The 22,286-nt window shown below is 37.4% G+C and overlaps 2 protein-coding genes and 1 long non-coding RNA gene across 4 annotated transcripts in view; 2 read left to right on the top strand and 1 right to left on the bottom strand.

The window, feature by feature from the left end:
• The window catches only part of LOC107583402 (absent in melanoma 1 protein-like), a 27,322-nt gene extending 15,736 nt beyond the window's left edge, over positions 1-11,586 (top strand). The window contains exons 9-22 of the mRNA XM_016269605.1: positions 228-354; positions 462-497; positions 1,747-1,925; positions 2,105-2,231; positions 2,450-2,595; positions 4,387-4,513; positions 4,617-4,646; positions 5,031-5,143; positions 5,528-5,660; positions 6,292-6,431; positions 6,587-6,710; positions 7,048-7,206; positions 8,423-8,585; positions 10,657-11,586. Of these exons, the coding sequence (XP_016125091.1) occupies positions 228-354; positions 462-497; positions 1,747-1,925; positions 2,105-2,231; positions 2,450-2,595; positions 4,387-4,513; positions 4,617-4,646; positions 5,031-5,143; positions 5,528-5,660; positions 6,292-6,431; positions 6,587-6,710; positions 7,048-7,206; positions 8,423-8,585; positions 10,657-10,745 (1,693 nt within the window). The 3' untranslated portion in view covers positions 10,746-11,586. The remainder of the gene's footprint in view (positions 1-227; positions 355-461; positions 498-1,746; positions 1,926-2,104; positions 2,232-2,449; positions 2,596-4,386; positions 4,514-4,616; positions 4,647-5,030; positions 5,144-5,527; positions 5,661-6,291; positions 6,432-6,586; positions 6,711-7,047; positions 7,207-8,422; positions 8,586-10,656) is intronic.
• A 54-nt stretch (positions 11,587-11,640) lies between these two features.
• LOC107582901 (reticulon-4-interacting protein 1 homolog, mitochondrial-like) lies at positions 11,641-21,355 on the bottom strand. 2 transcript variants are annotated; one of them, XM_016268938.1, is made up of 9 exons: positions 20,965-21,355; positions 20,272-20,423; positions 20,079-20,147; positions 19,797-19,921; positions 17,360-17,408; positions 17,054-17,190; positions 16,775-16,958; positions 15,465-15,557; positions 11,641-13,412 (listed from the first exon to the last, which is right to left on the bottom strand). In XM_016268938.1, the coding sequence occupies exons 1-9, from the start codon at positions 21,194-21,196 to the stop codon at positions 13,290-13,292; spliced, it is 1,164 nt and encodes a 387-aa protein (XP_016124424.1). In that variant the 5' UTR covers positions 21,197-21,355; the 3' UTR covers positions 11,641-13,289. The 2 variants fall into 2 exon arrangements, with proteins under 2 accessions (XP_016124424.1, XP_016124417.1); XM_016268931.1 differs by lacking the exons at positions 16,775-16,958; positions 17,054-17,190; positions 17,360-17,408 and adding exons at positions 18,508-18,691; positions 18,787-18,923; positions 19,064-19,112 and having other exon boundaries at positions 11,642-13,412.
• An 84-nt stretch (positions 21,356-21,439) lies between these two features.
• LOC107582895 (uncharacterized) lies at positions 21,440-22,083 on the top strand. Its single transcript, XR_001608989.1, has 3 exons — positions 21,440-21,524; positions 21,831-21,990; positions 22,073-22,083. It is a non-coding gene; the product is annotated as an uncharacterized lncRNA (long non-coding RNA).
• Positions 22,084-22,286: the final 203 nt, after the last annotated feature.

The following is a 22,286-nucleotide window of genomic DNA, read 5'->3' as shown; positions in this document are numbered from 1 at the left end:
CTGGAGGATGGATAAGGGAAGAAAGAGGGAGAGAGAGAGAGAGAGAGAGAGAGACAGTTGGAATGTTGTTTTCTTGTTGTTGCATGTTGGATGGAGATGACATTTTGCATGTTTGTTCTTTGCCAAAACTTCATGAAGCATGTTTTTAAATTACAAAATGAAAGTGATCTTTTACCAGGTTCTAAAATCCTATTAGATCTATTCTTACTGTAGTTGTGTGTTTGTAGATGGCTGGTCTTTAGTGACCCAGGTTTCCAGGGTCTTTTGGCTGTTTTGGAGGAAGGAGTATATCCCTGCCCTCAGGACTGGGGCTTTCCCACCCCTTTTGTAGGATCACTGCGGCCCTTGAAATTGGTAGTTACATACCACTCACTTTCACACACTCATTTAATCTCATTCCATCTTTTAACAAAATGTATCAACAAAGGTTTATATACAACTGTTCCTTTTGCTTTTCACAGGGTGAAATTAAGGTGGAAAATCCCAATGAAATTAAGGTATGCTTTACATGTTAAATCACATTGAACACTGATTGTACAAATAGGTATAGTTCAGCTCACTGAGAAAAACACAACAACTAAAGACTAACATTTTTACACGTTTATTTGCTGAAAGACATTCTGTACAGCCTGGAATTAAAAGTACCTGTTGGTGCAGGTAGTCTGGACCAGATTGGGCATGCCCAGAGATGGGGTTTGTCCTTGTTCTTTGCTTGCTCAGCCCGTGCCACTGTTTGTTCTTTTGATTTCTGAGCCATGAATGAGCAGCGACATTGTGTCTGACTTTGAAACTACAGTTAGATGCAGTCAGAACTTTGGCAGTATATGATTCTCACAGCAGAGGCATATGATCCGATAATGGTTTAATTACAATTAAGTATCACTTATAAGAAACAGTCAAATGGTTATGATGGATCAGGGAAGTCAGTTTGTTGGCTTAGTTTAGTTGCTGGCATTCCTGAACTCATGTCTTGCTGGGCTCTGAGCGCAGTATACTGGACTTGAGTCGGCTCTGCCTGAGGCTCACTGACACTGGGGGAAGAATTCCCAGAGTTCAGAATATTCTACCCACAAGTGTACGCAAACAAACACACACCCCAGTCAAACACTGAACATGTCAGGTATTTTGCTGTATGAAATAAAGCATCTTTTTCATGACAGTTTTTTTTTTTCAGGAGAATTCAACTGAAGTATTTGTCATACATTTAATTTTTTTATTTAATAATTTAATTTAATTCATATTCAATGTATGTAATTTAAATGTATATTAATTAATTTAATAATAATTTAAATGTAAGAACTTTAATAATAATAATAATAATAATGCAGTTACAAAATGTAGAAAATGTACCATACAAATCAAAGCAAAATCAATTTTGGCCCTGAATGTAGTTGACAGGAAGTTATTCTAAATATACAAGAAGCTGTAAAGTGTTTTTTTTCTCTATGTGAAATCAGGCGGTACTCTTTGAAAATCCAGTGTTCCAAGGGGAGTGCTTAGAGATCGAACGGGACATTTACAACTTTGATGAAGGAGAGGAAGAGAAGAAGGATGAAGAAGATGAATAATAATTTAAATGTAAGAACTTTAATAATAATAATAATAATAATAATGCAGTTACAAAATGTTGAAAATGTACCATACAAATCAAAGCAAAATCAATTTTGGCCCTGAATGTAGTTGACAGGAAGTTATTCTAAATATACAAGAAGCTGTAAAGTGTTTTTTTTCTCTATGTGAAATCAGGCGGTACTCTTTGAAAATCCAGTGTTCCAAGGGGAGTGCTTAGAGATCGAACGGGACATTTACAACTTTGATGAAGGAGAGGAAGAGAAGAAGGATGAAGAAGATGAAAATAAGAGTCCTGACAGCATCAGGAGAAAGAGACTAAAGTCTGTCGGCTCACTGAAGATCTTGAGTGGCCTGTGAGTACAGTACAGCTGACATGGTAGGATTTTGGTTTGGTCTCAAAGTCTGCAAAGGCAGCCAGACTATCATATCAACATGTCACCCAATTACTGTAAATCTACACATACCTTCATTACTTGATGTTTATAGCCTTTAGCTGGATCCAGCAGTGATTCATGTTATTGTTCATATATAGCTGGGTAGGATATTCTGCACCAAGGTTCGAGGGTCGCCAGTACCTTCTGGAGGAAGGAGAGTATGCAGACTTCACTGACTGGGGTGGACTGGAAGACAGGCTCCTGTCTATACGTCCTGTGTTAGCAGTATGTACACGGAGACCATTTCTGAATAAAAGAGTTCAAGATTAATATTAAATAAATAATTTACAGCATAACCTCCTCACAGCAGGTTATGCTGGGAAGACTTGAAATGAAAAGCATTAATAATCTTTGTGTAGCCTCTATGTGGGTTTTTCTGACACTGCTGTTTTCTTGGAATAAGAAGGTTGCAAGTCGTTTCATGGTTTTGTGTCCTTCTGTAGGAATTCATGACTCCTCACGTGAGAATGTTCAGTGAGCGGGATTTCAGTGAGAGAGGGATGAATGTGGACCTGCTGGAACCTGTCATTAGCATGGAAGCCACTGGCTTTGGCATAAAGACACAATCAGCGGAAGTCCTCTCTGGCGTGTGAGTGTCTGCATGTAAACTCCCTGTTTCCTCATTCAGGCATCACTCTCTCTTTTTCTTCCTTTCTTTCATAACCCTCGACCTTGGTACGGCTGTAAATCTGTTAGTGAAATGTTTATTAGCCCTTGTGGGAAGCTGCTTACAGAGATAAAATCAGTAGTTCACTCAAAAATGATAATTCTGTCATTATTTAAGTGTGTAGAAGTCACCATCCATATTTTAAGTAGTCTTGGTTCTCAAAATATTTTCATTAATTTTGTTCATAAGGATTAAAAGAAAGTCCTCAATACAGAGTCATGAACCAAACTAACCAGCCCCAAGATGAATCAAAACATTACAAACTTTGTTTTTAAGATTTTATTTTTTAAAGGAAGTTAATTCTTTTATTCAGCAAGGATGCATAAAAATGTTGCTTTGCCATCACAGAAATAAATTACATTTTAAAATTTAGATTTACATTTATGCATTTAACAGATGCTTTTATTCAAAGTGACTTTGCATTCAAGGTACACATTTTATCAGTTCTTGTTGTACCTGGGCATTGAACCCATGATCGTGGCATTGCTACTGTAGCACTATGTTCTACTGTTTGCGCTATATGTGTATAGGAATGTATATGAATATATATATATATATATATAAAATGCAGCCTGGTGAACATAAAACACTTCTTAAAGGGGTCATGAACTGCCTTTGTTTTTTATTTTGTACTGTTCTCTGAGGTCCACTTATAATGTTATCATGATTTTTACATCAAAAAACATCATAATTTAGAAGTAATAGGCTATTTTCTGTCCTGTTCTGACCCCCCTCATCAGAACGCTCTGTTTGAATAGGCATGGCAGATTGTAGACTCAGAAGTAAACACCCATTGATATGATCGGCTAACAGTTGTGTATGTTTGACAGCCTACAGCCCATTCAGATGGATGCTGATGTGATTTAGGTTAAAAGCGCATAAATACTCAGTACATATCAAATGATCTGTAATAACAGACAAAGCGATAGTGATCACGTAATAAAAACATTTACTCACACTTGTGTTGGCACAGAATTCTCTTTTAGTTTCAATCATTCTGAAAATCCTGCATCGAATTGTGTCTTGTTTGTAAATTAATCCACGGTAAAATTAAGTGAACAACGGACCAAGTTCTTACTGACGCGGTCTGGAACTTCATTAAAAATAAAGTTTATCCACTCTTTCCTAATGTTGGGATTAGACAATGCAAAGACTGTTTTTCCACAACTTGGCACAGCACAGCTTCTTGATGTTTTCGGATCCATCTTTATTATTTGGTTTCTGCTTAGTCCTGCGTTTGCCTCACTTGTTTTTAACATTACATGTGTGAATCGGTGGGCGGGGCTAAACAGGCAGTGATGTAGAAGCAGGTGTTGATCTTCTGCGGAGGATGTGTTTAGCCACACTATTACATCAGATTGGCTTCAATATAGGATCATTTTAGACTAACGAGAAAGTTTTGAGTTCTGAAACTTACAGGATGTTTTTATAGTACAATGACCCCTTATATGTCAAAAGATCAAGGTTCTTGATGAACCCTTCTCAGTTCATGAACCCTTTAAAAAAATTCTTACAGACCCCAAACATTTGAACGGTAGTGTATACAGGATGGGAGGATGATTTTGTCAGTTGTCAGTCAACTGTCTGTTTTATTCTGTAGCTCTCATATATGCTATGTTTTAAAACTGTTTCATGGTTGAAGTTCTTACCTGCTATGCTGATAATGATCTGCTGAGTTAAAAAGGTCTAACTGTTTATTTTCCGACTGAACAGGTGGATAGCATTCGAGAAGGCATGCTTCTCAGGTGAGCTGTACGTTTTAGAGAAGGGTCTCTATGGGAGTCCAGAGGACTGGGGAGCACACAACTGCAAGATCTTGTCCATTCAGCCTGTGGTTTTGGTAATCTATTATTGCAACGTTATTTTTTTTGCAATTTTATTACTCAATAAAACCTTGCTTGTGTTTGAATTACCATGTCTTATAAATGTTTTTTCTGCCTCAGGAACAGGCTGAAGGACTGTCCAGATATAAGGTGAGTTTAATGGACATGCCCAAATGTTATGGTTCCACATGGAGTCTGATTATAAAGGGAAATCTGTGCAATGGATTTAAAGATAAGAGCTAAGAGAACTACAATCCTACGGACAGCTGAAAGAATGATAAAAAATTTGATAAATGAAGATGCTAGAGGCAGGATGTGTACAGCTTTGTGAGTGACAGGCATTCAGGAATTCTGCAGGCACAGATTCCTAGTTTCAATTGAAGTGAAGATCTAGTTATTCTAGTCAACTAGATATATTTTTCTGATGATCTTCTGCATCTTATCAAAGTGATTTTAGATTAAGAAGCACCTTTTTTTTAAAGCTTCATTCATGTGATCCTCTAATGAAACGCTCTGACTCTTGTTGGTTCTCAGATGCAGTTGTTTGCCGAACCAGGGTTCAAGGGAGCAATGCAGGCTTTAGATGAAAGTGTGGCGTTCCTGCCGGAGGGCTTCTACCCAATGTCCTGCAAGGTTTTGGCTGGGAGGTTAGACATTTTTCCTTCAAACAGAATCACACAAGAACATTAAATGTGCACAAAACTTTTGAAAATTGAAGAGGACTTTGCTCAAAATAAGCAGCAAGATTGGAGAGTGTTTGAAAATAATCAGCATTTTATTGTGCATGTCTCTGCTTGAAGCTGGGTGGTGTTCGATGGCCCACAGTTCACTGACAACATGTATGTACTGGAGGAAGGAGAATATGCTAATCCCGATGCTCTGGGCTTACTCAACTCAAACTGCAAAATCAGCACTGTGCACACTGTAACAAAACTTTTGAAAATTGAAGAGGACTTTGCTCAAAATAAGCAGCAAGATTGGAGAGTGTTTGAAAATAATCAGCATTTTATTGTGCATGTCTCTGCTTGAAGCTGGGTGGTGTTCGATGGCCCACAGTTCACTGACAACATGTATGTACTGGAGGAAGGAGAATACGCTAATCCCGATGCTCTGGGCTTACTCAACTCAAACTGCAAAATCAGCTCTGTGCACACTGTAGGACATGTGAGTACTGAAGAGATGATGGGATCAGAAGAAAAAGATCCCTAGGCTAGGCAGAATATTTTATTTTTTCCGACTGAAAATGAGGCTGTGAGGATGGATCCTTTTGACATCCCCTATAAGACGAATGCTATCTTGGCACTACATATTACTTTCATGGATCATGTAGATGTATTTTTAAGCCTTGTCAACTTAAACAACTAGACATGAGCATTGATCATATTATTCATCTGGCTAAACAGGATGAGAATTTGTTGTAATGCCAAGAATGACAATGATGAAAATAAAAATAAAAAACCTAGAAAAAATGTAAAATGTTCACCATGTCTTTCAGCAGAGGTGTGTTCATGCAGTCTGTCATGTAGTTACATTATAGCTATTTGGTTTTTCCTGACAAAAATGTTGCTAAAATATTTATCTTGATTGTAGTGAGGCAAAATAAAAGTGAAAATGTTGACAGGAAATAATTCTAGAGAGATTTGGGACATCTTCAGTGCTTTGTGGGCTGAAAGGTACAAAACAGTGCAACATATTGAAAGGACAGCCTTGTTTTCGGTCATGTCATAGCTGACTATGATTTAAATGATTGGATTTTTGTAATAAACACATGTTCATTGTTTCTCTGTCCACTCAGGAGTTCTCTATGCCCTCCATCACACTCTTCTGTAAATCTGGCTTCAGAGGACGTAAAGTGGTTCTGACCGATGGCGTTTTGAATCTGTCTCTGGCTGGCATTGATGGGCGGGTCAACTCTCTATTGGTCAATGGAGGAATGTGAGTGGTTTCTGAAGTATATTCAAAGCTCAGATTTCGGTGTAGGTGTGGAACACCAAATGTAGTGTTATTATTCTCCTTTATGGGTCATTTGGATGTGAAAATAATGTAAATTACTAGGTTTTTCTCTGTGTATTTGTGTTTGTTATTATCAGCTGGGTGTTGTATGAATACAGCAAATTCCGTGGTCGTCAGGTCCTGCTCCATCCCAGCGAGATCGGTGATTGGCAGAAGTTCCAAGGCTGGGAGCAGATTGGCTCTCTGCGTCCGTTACTACAGGTATAAAACGCCACCACATGCCTAGTTCTCAGGAAGTGAAATTACTTGTGTTTTGCTGTGTGTGTGTTCAGATTCAATGGGGTTTGGCTAGTTTTGCTTTTAGGTGTGAGAGTTAATTGTTTGGGAACCGCACATATAAAGGCAGGGCAAACACAGCACAACATGTGGACATAAAGATACTCCAGTAAATCCAGAATGAGACCGTTAATATCCATGATGACATAATAATACATTAAGCGAGTTAGAGTTTAGCCAAACTTTATCAATAGTAGTTTCTCTTATAGCTAGTTTAAACATCCAAACATCTAACATGTATCTTCTGTGTCTTTCTCAATAGAAACGTGCTTATTTCCGGCTGCGTAGTGCCGAAACGGGCTGCTTGATGTCTCTGACTGGATCACTGGATGATTTAAAGCTGCTCCGGGTGCAAGTGCTGGAGGAAACTGGTGGTCCAGAGCAGATATGGGTTTATGAGAATGGACTTCTGCGCTGCAAGGTACTCTACACTTTGGTCACCTTTCCAGATCCAATTCTGTACTCGAGTGCACCTGTGATGTTGACTCTGGTTCCGTTTAATTCAATTCAGGTTTATTTGTATTCACAATAAAAATAGTTGCAAAGCAGCTTCACATAGAATTAAAGTTTCTACATTACATTTAGGAGTAGCTTATCAGTGGTGACTATGTCAAAGTGATATCCATATGTAGAGTAAAAATTATGCATTTAGTAAATGACATGTATTCGAACAAACAATCTGACACTATTAACAGCAATGATTATATGTTGTGATCAAACTTAAAGGAAAATTTGGTAGTTTTGTATGTTGGTTCAGGGTTGGCATCAACTGAGGGGTTGGTATCATCTCTTCTCAGGTGTTCGGTCATCTCAGATCTTTGTAAGGGCTGGATCCAAACTGAAGCTTGTGTAATTCTCGGGAATTACACTCGGGATTCCCATCCCGTAGCAAAAACAGAGAAGCAAATAGACAAATATTAGCGTAGCTGCTGTTCAAACCAAGCAAAAAATGTTAATGTGCATTTGATCAGATATAACTGGAGTACGAGGTTATGAGATACATTATGTGAATGATTGGCTAAAGAGACGTGTCTTTAATCTGGATTTAAACGGAGAGAGTGTGTCTGAACCCCGAACGTTATCAGGAAGGCTATTCCAGAGTTTGGGAGCCAACTGTGAAAATGCTCTACCTTCTTTAGTGGACTTTGCTATCCTAGGTACTACCAAACGTCCAGATTTTTACGACGTTAGGGAGCATGATGGATTGTAGCGTGATAGAAGACTGGTTAGATACACAGGAGCTAAACCATTTAGGGCCTTATACTGTATGTAAGTAGTAATATTTTGTAACTGATACAGAACTTAAGTAGCCAGTGCAGAGACTGTAAAATTGGGGTAATATGATCATATTTTCTTGACCTGGTAAGGACTCTAGCCGCTGCATTTTAGACTACCTGTAGCTTGTTTATTGAAGATGCAGGACAACCACCTAGCAGTGCATTACAACAGTCCAGTCTAGAGGTCATGAATGCATGAACTAGCTTTTCTGCATCAGAAGCTGGTCAAATGTTCCGTAGCACAGTGATGTTTCTAAGATGGAAGAATGCTGTTTTTGTTAACACGTGCAATCTGATTTTCAAAAGACAAGTTACTGTCTACTCATCATGACCATGATCTCTCTGGCTTTTTCTCTTCAGATGGTCGAGGACTGTTGTGTGGAGACATCTGGAGGTGTGGTGATGGCAGGTGGCAGGTTGAATATCTCACCTGAACCAGGCAAAGACAATCAGTTCTGGAGCATCACAGGAGACGGAATCATACGCAACAACCTCAAGCCTGACCTTGTGCTGGAGGTCAAAGGTCAGTACTTTATACATTTGAATAAAAGAAAAGACAATGAAAAGAAATGAAACAGAATGGTTGGAGTGGAACAATAAACAGAGAAACCTGCACATGAGACGTGTGTCTGTCAGTCATAAACCTACACCCTCCACTGACGAGCTCATAATCTCTTACTGATGACACATTCTGATGTCACATACCTGTGGGGTATTTCTATTGGCAACTGCGCTCGATCTGCTCAGGCAACTGCACTGCCGCCCTTCATACATACCACAGCATCCTGTCAGAGGCGAAGATGTGTCTGAATCTGTAGCACAGATGAAGGGGCTACCATTTAACACTAAACTAAATATTAATTAAATGCTAATAATATTCCAAAACTATTCTAATAAAATATTAATAGGATTAAAATATAATAAAACACAATATATATTATAAACAATATCATTAATAACATTTTAAAAGGTTCTATTGTCAATATGAGCTGCTAAATTATTTATTTGGCTAGAAATTACTCTTTGAGAGTGCCTTCTTTACAACCGTATTTTTAACATTTCTTACTTGGCTGGAAAAGTCATTCATTGGTCAGAAATAGTTTGAAAAAAATTATTTTTACATGTAAAGCAGGAGATAAGGGAAATCGAAATCGAAAGTAAGATGAGGGTAAATTATTTATTTGGACTGTGATGTAAGATCACTGCTGTATGGCTCCTTTTGTTTGTCTGAATTCAGAATGAGGTTGTTTGTGGTTCAAATTTCTGTGTAACTTGAGCGCCACCCTGACGTCAGTCAGCACAGCAGGAAACCATCATTCTAGTACCCACTTAATGTATTACACCTTTTTGTATTACTGTCTTGTATTACTTAATGCATTACTGTCTGCAGTTATGTGAACAGAAAATACAGTAAAACATTAATAAAATCGAAAGTAAGATGAGGGTAAATTATTTATTTGGACTGTGATGTAAGATCACTGCTGTATGGCTCCTTTTGTTTGTCTGAATTCAGAATGAGGTTGTTTGTGGTTCAAATTTCTGTGTAACTTGAGCGCCACCCTGACGTCAGTCAGCACAGCAGGAAACCATCATTCTAGTAACTACACCTTTTTGTATTACTGTCTTGTATTACTTAATGCATTACTGTCTGCGGTTATGTGAACAGAAAATACAGAGGTTCTATTGTCAATATGAGCTGCTAAATTATTTATTTGGCTAGAAATTACTCTTTGAGAGTGCCTTCTTTACAACCGTATTTTTAACATTTCTTACTTGGCTGGAAAAGTCATTCATTGGTCAGAAATAGTTTGAAAAAAATTATTTTTACATGTAAAGCAGGAGATAAGGGAAATCGAAATCGAAAGTAAGATGAGGGTAAATTATTTATTTGGACTGTGATGTAAGATCACTGCTGTATGGCTCCTTTTGTTTGTCTGAATTCAGAATGAGGTTGTTTGTGGTTCAAATTTCTGTGTAACTTGAGCGCCACCCTGACGTCAGTCAGCACAGCAGGAAACCATCATTCTAGTACCCACTTAATGTATTACACCTTTTTGTATTACTGTCTTGTATTACTTAATGCATTACTGTCTGCAGTTATGTGAACAGAAAATACAGTAAAACATTAATATTATAACATTTTATTTCAGTTTAAAGTAACGGTTTTCTATTTTAATCCATTTTAAAATGTAATTTATATCTGTGATGGCAAAGCTGAATTTTCAGCAGCCGCTAATTCATTCTTCAGTGTCACATGATGACCCTTCAGAAATCATTCTAATATGCTGATTTGATGCTCAAGAAACATTTATTTTTATTATTAATGTTGAAAACAGTTGTGCGGCATAATATTTGTGATGATAAATCGTTTTTGATGAATAGAAAGTTCAGTTTTTACTTGAAATTGCAATCTTTTGTAACATAAATCTCTCTTCTGTCACCTAATGCATCCTTGCTGAAGGAAAGTATTAATTTCTATTTTTAAAAAAACTTTTAAATGGTAGTGTAATTTAAACCTAAAGAGGTGTGTTTAAGGTTACTGCCTGTTGAAATCTTGAGACGAATTTGAATTTCTTAATCTATTCTTCATCCAGGTGGCCAACAGTATGATAAAAACCAGGTGATTCTAAACACCTTTGATGAGCAGAAAACCAACCAGAGATGGACTGTGGAAATCCTTTAGTGCTTGGGTCAAAACAGAGGCCGTTTCTCTAACTCCTGCTATTCAGCAGAAACCCTAAAATGTCTGAGGCTGTTGTGCACTGAGAAGATTATGTAAATCTAAACCCCAAAAATGGCTCAGATGAGTCTTTGTCACTGATGGGATTATTATCCAGAGATGAGAATGTGTGGGGGACCAAACCTTTTGAAATCATCCATCTAGATTACAGTTGTCTTCGGACGTTCAACTGAAGTTCATCGACTGCATCAAGGACCCTAATGAGACCTGCCTCAGTTTCAACATATTTTGTGCTAGTACTTTTTTGTTGTTTACTCTGCATTGACCTAGAAACACAAAGTACTGTCCTGCTTGCAATGCAATGATATTACCAAAGAGGGCGCAGTAGCATAACGATTTGTATGTAGCTGCACTTTAGCTGACCTTGTTCATCTTTCGTGTCAGCAAAGAGTCGAGGTTAATTTAGTTTAATATGTCCCAGTTTACCCCTTGCATGTCCTAATTACACTTTATAGGGGCAAAAAGCACCTTCTTTCATTCATAAGTAGCTGTGTATTCTGACTAAATTATTTTGTGCAAGAAATGTATAAGTTATAGATACTTAGTATAGTCATATACTACTAGTAATTAGTATAATAGATGTTTTACTAGTGCCTTAAAAGCTCCTAAAAGCTTGAAATAGATTTTTTTTTTCTTTCATGTCAAATCTCAGGATGGTCACTAGTAAAGGGCTTGTTCATGGTCTTGTGGTGCCAGCAGTCATGACATTATTTTCTTGTGGCTCCAGAGTAATTAATCACATTAATGGCTCAGTGGATCAGAACTAAGTGCCCATGAGCAAAAACTGCACATTTAAACCTAAAGAGGTGTGTTTAAGGTTACTGCCTGTTGAAATCTTGAGACGAATTTGAATTTCTTAATCTATTCTTCATCCAGGTGGCCAACAGTATGATAAAAACCAGGTGATTCTAAACACCTTTGATGAGCAGAAAACCAACCAGAGATGGACTGTGGAAATCCTTTAGTGCTTGGGTCAAAACAGAGGCCGTTTCTCTAACTCCTGCTATTCAGCAGAAACCCTAAAATGTCTGAGGCTGTTGTGCACTGAGAAGATTATGTAAATCTAAACCCCAAAAATGGCTCAGATGAGTCTTTGTCACTGATGGGATTATTATCCAGAGATGAGAATGTGTGGGGGACCAAACCTTTTGAAATCATCCATCTAGATTACAGTTGTCTTCGGACGTTCAACTGAAGTTCATCGACTGCATCAAGGACCCTAATGAGACCTGCCTCAGTTTCAACATATTTTGTGCTAGTACTTTTTTGTTGTTTACTCTGCATTGACCTAGAAACACAAAGTACTGTCCTGCTTGCAATGCAATGATATTACCAAAGAGGGCGCAGTAGCATAACGATTTGTATGTAGCTGCACTTTAGCTGACCTTGTTCAGCTTTCGTGTCAGCAAAGAGTCGAGGTTAATTTAGTTAGTATGTCCCAGTTTACCCCTTGCATGTCCTAATTACACTTTATAGGGGCAAAAAGCACCTTCTTTCATTCATAAGTAGCTGTGTATTCTGACTAAATTATTTTGTGCAAGAAATGTATAAGTTATAGATACTTAGTATAGTCATATACTACTAGTAATTAGTATAATAGATGTTTTACTAGTGCCTTAAAAGCTCCTAAAAGCTTGAAATAGATTTTTTTTTCTTTCATGTCAAATCTCAGGATGGTCACTAGTAAAGGGCTTGTTCATGGTCTTGTGGTGCCAGCAGTCATGACATTATTTTCTTGTGGCTCCAGAGTAATTAATCACATTAATGGCTCAGTGGATCAGAACTAAGTGCCCATGAGCAAAAACTGCACATTTTAAATGGCATACTTCCAAGGCTTCCTGCACCAGATGAGCAACTGCTGTTCAGATGAATGAGAATACAAACAGGTATTACAGACCTCTCTGAATGTAAGGTAGCATTTATTGCCATTCAAACTCACTGATAACAAAATGTGGGAACTCGTTGACTCATACCATTTTAAGTTGCTGTACAGTTTTTTTTTGTCAGATTATTCTGCAAAATAAGTATAAAAAGCACTATTGCACATATTAGAATTTTATATAAACATTTACTCCTAGCTGTGCTGATCTGGCATCAGTTCACTCCTGCTCACAAACTCACATAAATTTGAAAGGCGGCTTATTCCTGATCAGAGCTTTTTCTGTCTCCCCTTTTTCCTTTATAAAGATTTTTTAGTAGGTGTTGTGTGTTGTTTGTGTACATTTTCTGATGTGTTTAGTAATCTGTTTTAGTGTTTTTATATTTTCATGCCCATATTTCCAAAATATACTGTTACATTAAGAATAAAACATTTTTGTTTCTTTGTTATGACTTTTCAAGTTGTTACGAATATGATTTGAAATAATGAACAGGGCTTGCCTGCTAATGTTATACTGCAAAATAAAGACACTAGCCATTAGATAAATGTTTTTAATTCAACAGACACTGAAAAAAGTGCCAGCATAAGTACGTTTTTGGTTGCCATAGTTACTCTTTTTCGTCCTCAATGATGGAGACTACAGTTTTGCCACGAGCATGACCCTGCTCGACTTTCTGAAAGCCTTGAGGCACCTGAGCAAATGAGAACACTTCCTCCACCACGGGACGGACCTACAAGGACACAACAGCACACAAATATTAGAACTGAAATTGAACATCCTGGGAGGACATGGATAATACCTGCAGTTTAACGTGATGATGACTCATTGGTGTCATGTTAATCTCATCCAAATCCACTGAATATCAACTTTTAAAATGCGCCTGCAATACATTAGGTGGTGCTCGAGTGGGTGGTGGGTGTATAGTAGGTTAGCTGTGGGTGTGCTGTGGTGTTGTGGTTAAAACTCAGAGCTGGTAAACAAGAAACTGCTGGTTTGACCCACACCAGAACCAAGTTATGAGTCGTCGGTTTGCTTTGACTGTACCTGTAAAGAGTTCAAGTCACCTTCATGGTAAATGTACTGTTTACAGTGTACGGTTGTCTTGAGGAAACATGATCTGCTGAACTGATTTATTTGAACTCCTTATCAAATGCCAGTTGATTATAATATTAATGTCTACAATCTGAAGCATTAATAACACTAATATGAACAAAATCAATACATTAGACTTCCAACGTGGTTAACTGTTACTAATTAGACCAGAAGTCTGGCCAAACATTGTCCTAAAATATTGAACATTTTATTATCGTGAATATCTTCTCAAAACACTCATTAACCACGGTCTTAAAGTTGAGAGCGGAAACATAAACATAGCTGGTTAGCAAACACAGGACATACAGGCACAACAGCACACAGCTTTAAAGGAAACAAGATGAGACACATTTCCTGCCTGCTGCACTGATGTAATGTTCCTGTAAATGGTTTTTAAAAAAAATGTTTGGTGTCATGTTAATCTCATCCAAATCCACTGAATATCAACTTTTAAAATGCGCCTGCAATACATTAGGTGGTGCTCGAGTGGGTGGTGGGTGTATAGTAGGTTAGCTGTGGGTGTGCTGTGGTGTTGTGGTTAAAACTCAGAGCTGGTAAACAAGAAACTGCTGGTTTGACCCACACCAGAACCAAGTTATGAGTCGTCGGTTTGCTTTGACTGTACCTGTAAAGAGTTCAAGTCACCTTCATGGTAAATGTACTGTTTACAGTGTACGGTTGTCTTGAGGAAACATGATCTGCTGAACTGATTTATTTGAACTCCTTATCAAATGCCAGTTGATTATAATATTAATGTCTACAATCTGAAGCATTAATAACACTAATATGAACAAAATCAATACATTAGACTTCCAACGTGGTTAACTGTTACTAATTAGACCAGAAGTCTGGCCAAACATTGTCCTAAAATATTGAACATTTTATTATCGTGAATATCTTCTCAAAACACTCATTAACCACGGTCTTAAAGTTGAGAGCGGAAACATAAACATAGCTGGTTAGCAAACACAGGACATACAGGCACAACAGCACACAGCTTTAAAGGAAACAAGATGAGACACATTTCCTGCCTGCTGCACTGATGCAATGTTCCTGTAAATGGTTTTTTTTTTTTTTTTAATTTCTGCTTACCAGTATTGAAAAGCTCCCTTAAATGCTGCTTAACATTAAACAATAAGGATATATTCAAATCAGAATAATCAAATATTATAGTACTTTAACCTTTTCTTTTCTATAACATCTGATATTAAACTCACAAAAATCTCAGCTCCAGAACTACTCTCTCAATGAAATGTTTTTCTTGTGCGTACGTCTGCTATCTGCAACATCTGATGTTTATCATAAGGTTAGCTACACTCCACACTTGTTCCCATCATGAAGCAGTCACGTTGTCATAACACAAGTTCATAATGACTGTTCTGTTTCGTTTCTTTGTTCAAACAAACAGCACAAGACAAAGAGCCACAAGTAAATGTGAAAATGTGTTCACAGACATTTTGTATTGCTGGTAAAGATAAGATGTCATTCTGTTTTGATAAGGAATCATTTTTCTGCCTGTGGAAAGTAGATGTGATTTATCTATTTAGTTGAGTTTCGACTGATGTAAATCACTGTCAGTGTGAACAACCCAAACTACCAAAACTGAGAATCATGTATATGAGCTGACAGTTAAGAGAACTTATTGAAGAGAGAGGAAGGAGACATTTCAGACACACACAGGCTGCTGTACCTTTCCAGCATCAACCATTTCGCTAATCTCGTCCAGCGTAGGGCCGCTTGGAGCAAAGAAACCCCAGCGATAGTGCACGCCTTTCCTGAGGTGCTGAAAAAGAGAGAGAGTGTCAGTACTCAATAGACTTCTAGCTCCACATCTCCAGCTTGACAAAACAATGAAACAGTGTCAGGCGATCAGGTTAAGGTTCCTGACCCTTCTTCTTTTCTTTTCTTCTATTCTACCTTCATCCATTCTGGATCAGAATATACACTCATTAAATCCCTTATTCTGTCCCCATGCCACAGGACAGGGTGGTGTAAAGCTGTGAAAAGTGTGTTTGACTGGGTCATCAGCAGCTGCGGTGAGATCACTGCTCATGACTTTATGTGAAATTGTGTGCCATGAGAGTAACTGAAAGGAATTCAGAATCGAATTCAAATGTGGAAAGTTTCAGGATTTTGCTAAATATTTAACAAAATAGAAGCATTTACATCATAAATACATGAGCAAAATGTAAATGTTTGTTCTGTACAAGCTACTATGTATAGAAGGCATTTGTGTGTCAATTTAATGTCAGAAAAAAAGGAACCAGTGTGGATTTACTGCTAAAACATCCAACAATTGCCACGAAGAGTGTTCTGACAAACCACCAAAAAAAGGGAAAAACTCATCTTTACACTGCAGTGCACAAAGAGGGGTCAATAAGTTTAGGATCAGTACAATTTTTTTTTTTTTTTGAAAGAATACTTTTATTCAGCAGGGATGCATTAAATTGATCAAAGGAAACTGTAAAGACATGTATAATGTTACAAGAAAAATTATATTTCAAACCAATGCTGTTCTTCTGAACTTTCATCAAAAAAAAAAAAAAAAAAAGTATCACGGTTTAAAAAATGTTTTTACTTTACTTCTGATCAAATACATGCAGCCTTGCTGAGCATTAGCAACATTAAAAAATCTTACAAACCCCAAACTTTTGAACGGTATATTGTATAAACTCAGTGTCATCCCTATTTTCAACCGCTTCTTGGGTCTGGCTTCTGATAGTCAAACAGTGAAGAAAAAACTGGTTGAGGATGGGAGGAACTCCTTCATTTTCTTTTATGTTATTTTTGGTTTCTTTTTCCTGCAGCCTCCTGATATTTTTAAGAGAATCAATTAAGTGATTCATACATGCTGCTAATTCACCCACACATACATAATTATGTAAGGTCGTGGTTATAAACAGATGAACCATAAATATAAGAGGAGTTATATTATATTTATATTCTGAGGCAGAAGAAACTCATTTTCATTTTCTCAGCACATGGAAGGGAAGTCCCTACCTTCAGCACTTTGCATCCTATGGTGACTCCAGACTGCATCATTCCATCTGCGAGGCCCAGTAGGTCTGTGTTATGCAGGAATGGTGTTACTAGAGTAACATATTTCGCACCATTCCAGGGTTTCAGAAGATCTAGTGCCCATTTCTCACTTTCACCCCCAATATTATCTAAAATCAAATCAAACCTGAAAGAGAGAGAGAGAGTGAAAGGGGACGAAATAAACTCAATGTAAATCACAAGTTCTAAAAAAAAAAAGTCACAAACTGCCCAAACACTAACTTTTGTAATGTCTGTAGTTTTTTTTCGACCGGTCCAGCAGTGTAGTCCACAACATCATCAGCACCCAGATCTCTCACCAGCTGCTCGGCATTCTGGGAACATGTTACAGTCACATGGGCACCCCAGGCCTTTACCATCTGCAGAGAAGCAAAAACTTAATAAACATGTCACGTACACACAGATGATTACGTGTTTTATTACTCATTAAGGAGATGAAATACAAGAGATAATTTGTAATGTGACTCCAACGTTTTTGTAAAATGATTACGCAAAATGGAAAAGGCAAACCTTTATCATTATTATCACCTGTATAGCTAAGGTTCCCACTCCTCCTGATCCTCCCAGTATAAGAACGCTGCATAAGGACAGGATAGATCTATTACAGTCAGTCTTAATTAACTCCACATCTATGATGACTCATCTAAACCACTAAAAATAAAGTAAGAATGATTTAAAATCATCCTTGTTGTGTTCAAGTGTTGCTGAGATCACTATGTAGCAAGCAAAGCGGAACTTCCTGCATAAAATTGTATGATTGTCTTTAAATAAGAAGAATCTTCTACATAACATAGCACATTTGTAAAATAAATGCTTCAATCTGGTAGTTAATGTTATTTGTAATTATTTTGAGATGCCTAATCTAATTTTGGTACATGCTAATTCAGTTGATAAAACAAGATGTTCAGTGGGTCACGTTTCATGGCCATAGTAGCTGCTCCATAACTACCTACCACAAACACCAAAGCTGTTCTTCTGAACTTTCATCAAAAAAAAAAAAAAAAATGTATCACGGTTTCCACAAAAATATTAAGCAGCACAACTGTTTTCAACATTGATAATAATAAGAAATGTTTCTTGAGCACCAAATCAGCAAATTACAATAGTATCTGAATGCTCGTGTAACTCTTAACAACTGGAGTAATGGCTGCGGAAATTTCAGCTTTGCCATCACAAGAATAAATGACATTTTAAAATATTTTTAAATAGAAAATGATTCATTGTAATAATATTTCACAGTATTACTGTTTTTACTTTACTTCTGATCAAATACATGCAGCCTTGCTGAGCATTAGCAACATTAAAAAATCTTACAAACCCCAAACTTTTGAACGGTATATTGTATAAACTCAGTGTCATCCCTATTTTCAACCGCTTCTTGGGTCTGGCTTCTGATAGTCAAACAGTGAAGAAAAAACTGGTTGAGGATGGGAGGAACTCCTTCATTTTCTTTTATGTTATTTTTGGTTTCTTTTTCCTGCAGCCTCCTGATATTTTTAAGAGAATCAATTAAGTGATTCATACATGCTGCTAATTCACCCACACATACATCATTATGTAAGGTCGTGGTTATAAACAGATGAACCATAAATATAAGAGGAGTTATATTATATTTATATTCTGAGGCAGAAGAAACTCATTTTCATTTTCTCAGCACATGGAAGGGAAGTCCCTACCTTCAGCACTTTGCATCCTATGGTGACTCCAGACTGCATCATTCCATCTGCGAGGCCCAGTAGGTCTGTGTTATGCAGGAATGGTGTTACTAGAGTAACATATTTCGCACCATTCCAGGGTTTCAGAAGATCTAGTGCCCATTTCTCACTTTCACCCCCAATATTATCTAAAATCAAATCAAACCTGAAAGAGAGAGAGAGAGTGAAAGGGGACGAAATAAACTCAATGTAAATCACAAGTTCTAAAAAAAAAAAGTCACAAACTGCCCAAACACTAACTTTTGTAATGTCTGTAGTTTTTTTTCGACCGGTCCAGCAGTGTAGTCCACAACATCATCAGCACCCAGATCTCTCACCAGCTGCTCGGCATTCTGGGAACATGTTACAGTCACATGGGCGCCCCAGGCCTTTACCATCTGTAGAGAAGCAAAAACCTAGATTAAAACTGAATCAAAATGTCACTTATATAGAGGTATTACACACAGATGATTATGTTTTATTACTCATTGAGGAGATGAAATACAAGAGGTAATTTGCAAAATGGAAAATGCATCACCTGTATAGCTAAGGTTCCCACTCCTCCTGATCCTCCCAGGACAAGAACACTGCATAAGGAAAGGATAGATCTATTACAGTAAGTCTTAATTAACTCCACATCTATATATGATGATTCATCCAAACCACTAAAAATAAAGTAAGATTGATTTAAAATCATCCTTGTTGTGTTCAAGTGTTGCTGAGATCACTATGTAGCAAGCAAAGCGGAACTTCCTGCATAAAATTGTATGATTGTCTTTAAATAAGAAGAATCTTCTACATAACATAGCACATTTGTAAAATAAATGCTTCAATCTGGTAGTTAATGTTATTTGTAATTATTTTGAGATGCCTAATCTAATTTTGGTACATGCTAATTCAGTTGATAAAACAAGAGACAGAACAAGACTAAATGAAAAGCAGAGAGGAACAACAACAACAAGTATTTTTAGTTTAAAGCGGCCATAAGATATATTTTTATTATTTTTTCCACTTATAATGACATAAACCTCCCTTTCTCTGTTCCTTAGGATTACATTGATTGCATTTCAAACATTTAAGAATGTGAAATGAAATATAGGAGTTAGGAATAATAGTATCAAATCAATGCTGGAATTTTTTTCCAGCTTGATTCAATGCGATATGCCCCTTTTAACTGGATGAACTAAACACCTGAACTGCACCTACTCGACTCAACAGGAACAACAGACAATGTGGTATAATCACTGAAATACTTGCAAATTAGTACTTGCCGTTTCTTAGAAGAGTTGTCTTTGTTCAGGCCACCAGTATTGACGATGGCGGACCAGGCTGTTGCAGCCACATACGGGATGGATGCAGCTTCAACATGCCTCAGTGATTTGGGCTTATGCGACACCTGAATCACAGACATTAACAATGAACTTCTAGACGTAGAGGCAATGAAACAGCGTTAAGGGTAACAGCTGTATTGTGCTCTTAATCTATATATGTGAATGATCCATGTGTTAAATGTTTTATCTGTTTATCCTACAAGACATGAGTCCGAATATTACCTCATTGGCACTGAGAACTACAAACTCTGCCAGGCTGCCCTGCTTCCACGGAGGGATAGCGGCCCACACCTGAAAAACAAGCAGACACTGGCCTCAATAACTGACGTCTTATGGTTTAGGGTTATTAGTGTCCATTATATATATATATATATGCAGTTACAATATTATATGAAATAATCGCTGAATATGGCACCTGATCTCCTGGTTTAAAGTAGTTCACATCTAGCCCACATTCTATGATCTCTCCGGATACATCTCGCCCCAGGATTAGAGGAAACTCACTCCCTGACTGCTTCATGTTCAGTGGGTCACGTTTCATGGCCATAGTAGCTGCTCCATAACTACCTACCACAAACACCAAAGAAAGACTTAAGTATACTATAAACTCTTACCAAAAATGTTTTAATATATTCGCTGTACATTTAAAAAAAATAAAATACATGCTCTTTTTTAAGCATTTATGGCATTAAATGCATGTCCTCTGAAACACTTCAGGATGAGGTTTAGGACTTTCAAGAAAACTTGGTTCTGATTGGTTAATATATGATTATATTGTATATTGTTCAACAGATGAAAAAATAAATAAAATATAACAAAAATTATATTAAAAAAATAATATTTAAATGAAATTTTAAAAAATATATAAAAAAATCGAAATAGTATATAAATAAGCTTCACTAATGACAGTTCATAATGACTAGGCAAATTATGATTGCGTGACAGTTCAAACATTTTCTTTATGGAATATGGCCATATGTCACTCACTGTCATAGAAAAGTTTTTTAACCATGTAAGATTCATACATTCGTTCTTTTTTAAAATGCCACAAGAGAAATGAAACATAAACGCAGTGATATCTGATGTGGGCTAAACGCCTGTCACAGACCCCTCATACTGATGTCGATGGGGTTTAACCCCGCAGCGTGCACCTTCACGGTCACTTCATTGGGATAATGGATGATCGGAAGCGCCGCGTTCTTGGTGAACCTCAACACCTCGTTTTCCCCATACTTGTCGATGACCCATGCGGGCATTACATTCCTGAGGGAGGCTGAGAAACTGAAGCTCCTATAATGAGCCCTCATCGAGCACACCAACCACCTTCTACACATAAGCATGACTGATCAGTCTAAAACAATCCAAAGCTCTTCTCCTGAGAATCTCTCACGGTGCCATAAACCCGTCATTGATTATAAATAAAACCTATAACTGCTTTATAACACACTGAAGTTCAGCGAAAACCCATCTCGTGTCTTGCAAAGTCAAAACAAACCCGTGAACCTTCACACGACAGACTAAACCAATCACATGCCGCAGAGCCCTTCGATTGACCAATCAGAAAGCAGAGATGACAGGACGTCAACGAGGTCAACGGGAAGTGTCATGTCAGCCTCCAATGCGGCGTTTCGTCCGGCGGCAGCGATGCTCGGTCTGTCCATTAGAGAGGTCTGTTCTTATCTTAACTTGAATTAACTTAGCTTACTCGTAACCAAAAATTAAACTAAAGATTCACCGCATTGTTTTTCTTGGTACCATGTTACATAATGTTCAAAACATCCTCTAAATTCAATCAATAAGCCTGGATGAACAGTAAGACCAGCTTAATCGTTTAAGCTGTTTTTTAGCAGGCTATAATGATTTTTTTTGTTTAATATCTAGACACATGGTTTTTATATATCAACCTACTAAAATGACAAAACACTCTGTTTAAAAAATGTTTAAAAAAAATAAAATGTCTCCTGCCTACTACAGGTGTCCCAGGCACTGAGGGATGGGAGGGTGTCCGCCACTGAGCTCTGCAAAAAGTGCATCGACCAAATACAAAGAACACATTACCTGAATGCATTTATCACCATTACAGGGGAGACAGCTATAGAGCAAGCACAGAAAGCAGACAACAGGATCTGCACAGGTGTGTGTGTGTGTGTGACGTAAAGTGTATATATCTTTAATGGCTGAATAAAATACATGTGCCCCATGTACTTTCTTGTAAGGTAAACCTCTTAAGGCCTTATTATGTGTTATGTATCATTGTATTCATATCGAACCGCTCATGTGAAACATTTACGTAACTCCTATACATGCGCGCACCAATTTCTGATCAAAATCAGATAAAACTATAGCTTGAATGTGCCTTCCTACAGGTAGTAGAAAGTTTCAGTGCTATAATGTGTTTAAATCGTACAATAAGAAACTAACCTGATTTTA

Source organism: Sinocyclocheilus grahami, unplaced genomic scaffold (assembly GCF_001515645.1).
Source record: "Sinocyclocheilus grahami isolate Dianchi unplaced genomic scaffold, SAMN03320097.WGS_v1.1 scaffold4.1, whole genome shotgun sequence".
NCBI classification, from domain to species: Eukaryota; Metazoa; Chordata; class Actinopteri; order Cypriniformes; family Cyprinidae; genus Sinocyclocheilus; species Sinocyclocheilus grahami.
The sequence above is the reverse complement of the archived record's forward strand: the minus strand, read 5'-3'. Positions and strand labels throughout refer to the sequence as shown.

What these genes read in the sequence shown, in the direction of transcription:
- LOC107582901 (XM_016268938.1), bottom strand. Translation starts at nt 21,196, where the DNA reads ATGCTTATGTGTAGAAGGTGGTTGGTGTGCTCGATGAGGGCTCATTAT. An exon ending in TAGTTCTCAGTGCCAATGAG is followed by an intron (nt 19,922 to 20,078) that starts GTAATATTCGGA and finishes TCTGTGATTCAG; the next exon opens with GTGTCGCATAAGCCCAAATC. An exon ending in TGGGAACCTTAGCTATACAG is followed by an intron (nt 17,191 to 17,359) that starts GTGATAATAATG and finishes GCTTCTCTGCAG; the next exon opens with ATGGTAAAGGCCTGGGGTGC.